This window comes from Nothobranchius furzeri, chromosome 3 (assembly GCF_043380555.1).
Source record: "Nothobranchius furzeri strain GRZ-AD chromosome 3, NfurGRZ-RIMD1, whole genome shotgun sequence".
Taxonomy (NCBI): domain Eukaryota; kingdom Metazoa; phylum Chordata; class Actinopteri; order Cyprinodontiformes; family Nothobranchiidae; genus Nothobranchius; species Nothobranchius furzeri.
This window is the reverse complement of record NC_091743.1, coordinates 50,813,089-50,819,212: the sequence shown is the minus strand read 5'-3', so window position 1 is coordinate 50,819,212 and position 6,124 is coordinate 50,813,089. Positions and strand designations below refer to the sequence as shown.

The 6,124-nt window shown below is 43.5% G+C and overlaps 1 protein-coding gene across 2 annotated transcripts; it reads left to right on the top strand.

Moving 5' to 3' along the window:
• Positions 1-545: 545 nt before the first annotated feature.
• On the top strand, positions 546-4,177 carry fmoda (fibromodulin a). Of its 2 annotated transcripts, none has more exons than XM_015959595.3 (6): positions 546-676; positions 1,085-1,476; positions 3,079-3,201; positions 3,287-3,427; positions 3,504-3,771; positions 3,892-4,177. In XM_015959595.3, exons 2-6 carry the CDS (start codon positions 1,105-1,107, stop codon positions 4,041-4,043), a joined length of 1,056 nt encoding a protein of 351 aa, XP_015815081.3. In that variant the 5' UTR covers positions 546-676; positions 1,085-1,104; the 3' UTR covers positions 4,044-4,177. The 2 variants fall into 2 exon arrangements, with proteins under 2 accessions (XP_015815081.3, XP_015815082.3); XM_015959596.3 differs by having other exon boundaries at positions 565-676; positions 1,088-1,476.
• The last annotated feature ends 1,947 nt before the right edge of the window (positions 4,178-6,124 follow it).

Genomic DNA, 6,124 nt, shown 5'->3' with positions numbered 1-6,124 from the left:
GTGTGGAGTGATTCATGGAGCTTCCTTTTTAAACGTGTATCGGCATTCTATATTATCACACGTGAGTGGGACTTTGCTTTTTGTCTGTATTAGTGTTTAAAGAGGCATTATTCAGCAGAATTACTGCGATAAAAATCACAAAATTAGTTTTTGCTTTCATAATCACATTAGGATGGATGTTCTGTCGTGTGTGTTTGCATGTTACACCAACGCTTCTGTTGACTTTACGTAAGGTGTTCTAATGAAATAAGATGTTGTGTTAACTTCAGTCAGTTATATTCAGAAAGACAAGAAAAACTAATGAGATTCATTAAAATCTAATCCTGTAAATCTGCCCACCGTTATAAAACTGCAGGGTTCCCACTAAAAATGAGAGAATGGGGGGGGGGGGGGGGGGGTCGGGGGGGCACACAGATGGGAACAATCTTTCACACTCGCTGCACCTCTCATCAGTCACATGTGGGGTGCTAGGCTCTCCGAGACCAGCACAATGGGGGCGCCTCCGACTGGACGGAGGGGTGGAAGTAACGAACAGATGCAAAACAGACCGAGGGGAGGAGTGAAGGCTGGCACGACGGAAGGGAGAGCAGGGAGGAGAGAAGATTTTTTTCTAAGTTCTTCAGGGTCCCCTCGATTCCTGAGAGAGCAGGGACAAGGCGGGCCAGACTCTGATCAGGTAAGGGTGTGTGCTTGTGTGTGTTATTTCTTAGGCTTTTGGTTATTATTGTAAAATTTACTTTAGAAAATTAAATACTTATGTCACTTAACTGTAGAAAACACATATAAGCATATCTATTTTAGTTCTGAGGAAGCATATCCAAATCTGGAGTTCAGGCCAAGTTGTCCATGTTCTCCTAGCTCTCCTGTGGATTAAGACCTCTAACGATTTAGACAACAAGGTCTTCAATGAACCTCAGCTGTTGAGCTATAGAAGCATTTAATGCTCTCCAACATCTTTAGTTGTTTTTATCCATTCTTAAACAACAGTTGTTTTAATCATAAATCATTCCAGCATGTGTATTTTTAGACAAATGCATTTTCTTCCATTGTGATGACTCATGTGGATCATTATTTTATTCGACAGCAGTGAAGATCCGAATCAAAATGAGCACACGTCTGGAAATTGTACTTCTGCTGTCCATCCTGCTTCCCCTCTGCCTCTCCCGTCCCCCGGACCCTTTGGGCTGGCTGTTTCACCGGCACAGACAGGAACAGTATTTTGGCTCCTTGCATGCAGACACCAGAGGAGGGACCTGTCCTGATGAGTGTGACTGCCCCCCCTCCTTCCCCATTGCAATGTACTGTGATGGGCGGGGCCTGACAGCCATGCCTTCCATCCCATCCCGCATCAAGTACCTGTACCTGCAAAACAACGCCATCACTTCTTTGCCCGACTCAGCTCTGGTCAATGCAACCAACCTGGTGTGGCTCCTGCTGCATCACAACCAGCTGACCTCTGATGCCATTGACCAGAAGGTACATGCCATCCTTTATTTACTGAAGTGGGCTCAAAGATGTCCAACCGAGTGAAAGACTGCTCAGTAAATAAGCATTCTTCAGTGATGATGAGATTGTTTTTAATGGTTCCTGACTTGCCAGCCTTTGAAACATGAAACAAAAGTAAATGAGATTTGTTACCATGAATCCTGGTCAAACTACACCAGCATTACTAATAATACATTTACCTGATGTGTGGGTAATATTGAAGTAATGTGTATTAAGTAGCATGATATGGGACAGAGTTGCAAACCACTTGATTATATTTTATTTTCTGTCCCAGCTACTGATCTTATTTCTATAAAACAATTAGCAGTAAAGTGCCATTGACATCATCTCAAGACTTCCTGGGTCTTTCCTGACCCAGCTTTGAGTCCCAACCCCCATCATTTGGAACCAGTAGGCTGAAAGCAGTCTATTGACGCGGGACTCTGTGGCGAACAATTAACATTAAACTTGTTTTAGCCAACTCTATAAATGACCTCAGTTTGAAGAAACCAATTAGTTTTGTCAGGATTGACAGGCTAATGGCTAGTTACAGAAGGAAGGCTCTATCATCTATCTATCTATCTATCTATCTATCTATCTATCTATCTATCTATCTATCTATCTATCTATCTATCTATCTATCTATCTATCTATCTATCTATCTATCTATCTATCTATCTATCTATCTATCATCTATCTATCTATCATCTATCTATCTATCTATCTATCTTTCTATATCTATCTATCTATCTATCTATCTATCTATCTATCTATCTATCTATCTATCTATCTATCTATCTATCTATCTATCTATCTATCTATCTATCTATCTATCTATCTATCTATCTATCTATCTATCTATCTATCTATCTATCTATCTATCTATCTATCTATCTATCTATCTATCTATCTATCTATCTATCTATCTATCTATCTATCTATCTATCTATCTATCTATCTATCTATCTATCTATCTATCTATCTATCTATCTATCTATCTATCTATCTATCTATCTATCTATCTATCTATCTATCTATCTATCTATCTATCTATCATCTGTCTGTCTGTCTGTCTGTCTGTCTGTCTGTCTGTCTGTCTGGCCAAAACAGCAGCAACACAACGAGTAAAATATTCATGACCTTTCCAAAGAAACCCATTTTAAAACATCTGAATCTTCTCTTCGATTGATTAGTTCAGGATAAGAAGGAGATGTAATCAAACCGAGTCAGGCAGGCTTTGTAATTAACCAACAACTTGATGATTTTCTGCTTCTTATTTAGCTTTCAAATACCAAAAGCATCTTTTCCAGCATCTTGTTGAACAATCTTAACACATTACAAGCTCTGATAATGGTCTCCAACTATCAGTCTGCACATTAGGTTGTTAGAAGCTCAGCTGCTGCTCATTAAAATGTGTAAATGTGTTTCTGCTCGCTGTCTCTGCACGAGTTAAAGGTTTCTTCAGTCTACAACATTCATCCACTCTCACCAAAACATAAATAAACATGTTTCTGTGATTTAACTCTTCATTTTTGCAATGACAAATGTTTAATCATTTTATTTACATATGTTTAATTGTGGTACAATGTGTAGGTATTTTTGAAGACGGACGGATTGGAGCGTTTATATTTACAACACAACAATCTGACAAGCATCCCTCCCAATCTTCCTCGCTCCCTACGAGACCTGAGAGTCAACCACAACATGATCGAAAAGGTAAACGTTTTCTGTAATCGAGCGTTTTCCTGTTTCAGATGCATGCCAAGTAGAAAAAAAGGCTTTGATTCCTGCTGTTGTCTAGGTAACGCCTGCAGAGTTAGATGGAATGGATAACCTCACCATCCTACATCTTCAGGACAATGCTATCACAGACATGACCACATCGCTGAAGACTCTGAAGTCACTCACACTGCTCGACATCAGTGGCAACAAGCTGACAAAGGTTCAGTCCAACTCTTCTTCATATCTTAAGTTGTTCTTTAGGAACACGTCATCCTGAGCAAAAGTGTCTCTCCCAGGTTCCAGATGCTCTTCCTGAACAGCTGCACCAGTTCTACCTGGAGTCCAACTCCATCAACTCCCTGCCTGTAGGCTTCCTGGGTGGTTTAGCTCAGCTGCAGTACGTCAGGATGGCCCACAACCAGCTGACAGACAAGGGCATCCCCCCCAACACCTTTAACGTGACAGGGCTGGTGGAGCTGGACCTGAGCTACAACAAACTGGAGAGAATTCCTTCTGTCAGCACCACCCTGCAGCACCTGTATCTGCAAGCCAATCAGATCAAAGGTAATCCGCGTGACCTCGTTTATGAAGCTGCAACACCGACGTTACTTCCTGTAAAGTCACTCCTTTGCACTTTTTACTGAAGCAATGGCTAAATCCGTTCCCCACTCTGTCTTGCTGCAGAGTTCACTCTGGGAAGCTTCTGCGCCATCGTGGACGTGACAAACTTCTCCAAACTGAGAACGCTGCGGCTGGAAGGAAATGAGCTCAGTATGCAGGACATCCCTTCAGAATCGGCCCTGTGCCTGCGTCAGGCTTTCAGCATCCAGATTTAACTCGGTATAGAATCCGTTTATGGTGTGACACTGTTCTGTGACACCATGTGATGTCTGACTGCAGGGGGCAACAGCATCACAGCAGTAGGCTAATGTGAAACAATTCTTAAGTGTTAAATAATAATGTTGACCAAAAGCATGGATTCAAATTAAAACTATAATTACACGTTGTACCCAAAAAGCAGAATATGAGCTTGCAAACTACACTTGACATGATTGTGACCATGATCCTGGCTCCACTTTGCTGCTCGGATCGGAGAACCTTACATTATGTGTGTTTGTTGTTGTTGACATGTGTCTGTTATTGTCATTGTTTATCCTTCGTCTCATGTCTAATGTGAATTGCATGAAAGCAAACACAAGTCACCTGCTGCTTTCGAACACTTTATTATAACAAATGCTCCATGAAAACGTTGTGATGTCATCATTATTACTAAACAAAGGCTTTTTGCAAGCATTTGTTTATTTTTGTCAACATCTAAAGAAAATTACTTTCATAAACTTTTATTAAAGACGCACATGGATCCATATGTCATATGGGTCATTCAGAGATCTAAATAATTGAGTTATTAAACACGTCACATAGACTTAAGTGTTGATTGTTTGTGTTGTTTATAAACAAAAAATATGGTACAACATCCTACTAAGTGTCACAAAGTGCGCTTTGTCAATATTAATAAACTAATGATGAACTGATAATATTTTCAGTGTTTTCTTCTGTGAATCTTAAATGTGAATGCAGAGTTTTGAACTTGTCATGATCCGCCCCAGCCTCCCTGAATGTGTCTCTCCTGCCCTGATTAGCCTAATTGTTCTCACCTGTCCCTGATTACTCTGCCCATGTGTTCCTGATTCCCTTGTGTATTTATACCTCCCTCCTGGTTGTTGTCTTTGTCGGTTCATTGTCGTTGTGCATGTTCGTTTGTCCTGTGCTCCCGTCCTTCAATAAACAGCTTTTTATTTTTTTTACATCCGTCTGCCTGCTCATCTGCCTCCGGAACCCACCACCACACATGGTCTGCCACCTCCACCCGCAGAACATGACAGAATGAACCGACCAAACCTGGACCTGTGGTGAGCTAACACATCTGTTCCTGGAGGATTATTTTTTTCTTTTTTGTCCCTTTCAGTTGTGGGAGATTTCTGGCCTGGAGTTTGTGTTCGGCGCATCCTACCTGTTCTCGGGGTGGTCGAAGTTCCTCTGGGAGATCCTGGCGCATCCTATTTATCTTCGGGGTGGCCAGGGTCGTTCTCCTCCAGCTGTTTTTTGCCCCGTCCCGTTCTTCTCCTGAAGCCGCGGATCCTGGAGCCTCAAGGGAATTACACCCCCTACGCACGCCATTATTCTCCGGTGTGGTAGGGCTGGTCTCCCCGCTCTTCTCCGGCTTCCCTTCACCCGAGCCTCCGCTGATGGACCCAGCAGATAGGATGTGCACCTGCTCTGATTGGGATGTCGAGTACCTGCCGCCGAGCTGGACTTCCACGCGTCGCTCCCGCTACTCAACCACTTCCTGGTCCACGCCTGCAGGTTCTGTGCCTGCAGGTTCTCCACGCAGCAGTTCCTGCTGGGGCCTATGCCTGCTGCTGCAGTTCCTGCTGGGTCCCACGCCTGCTGCTGCAGTTCGTCTCTGTGTTCCTGGTGTCCTGTGTTCCTGGAGTCAAGTGTTCGTGTCCAGTCAAGTGTTCGTGTCCAGTCAAGTGTTCGTGTCCAGTCAAGTGTTCGTGTCCAGTCAAGTGTTCGTGTCCAGTCAAGTGTTCGTGTCCAGTCAAGTCATCGTGTCCAGTCAAGTCATCGTGTCCAGTCAAGTCATCGTGTCAAGTCATCGTGTCCAGTCAAGTCATCGTGTCCAGTCAAGTCAAGTCTACGTGCCCACTCTACGTGCCCACGTCCAAGTCTACGTGTCCCCTGTGCCCAAGTCTACGAGTCCGAGTTTCCCTGGACTGAGTTCTTGGACACGTCTGATTGGTCGTAAGACGGAGTGCCGCCTGAACCAAGAGGCCCCTGCTCCGCAGCCTGGATGGTGTTCCTTGTTCCCTGGTCTCGTCTTCTGTGTGCCCTTGTCATGTGTGCCCTGGTCTGG

Excerpts from the sequence above, each read along its gene's own strand:
- fmoda (XM_015959595.3), top strand. The coding sequence starts at position 1,105 with ATGAGCACACGTCTGGAAATTGTACTTCTGCTGTCCATCCTGCTTCCC. Across the intron at positions 3,202-3,286 it reads ACCACAACATGATCGAAAAG|GTAACGCCTGCAGAGTTAGA; the intron begins GTAAACGTTTTC and ends GCTGTTGTCTAG. Across the intron at positions 3,772-3,891 it reads GCAAGCCAATCAGATCAAAG|AGTTCACTCTGGGAAGCTTC; the intron begins GTAATCCGCGTG and ends GTCTTGCTGCAG.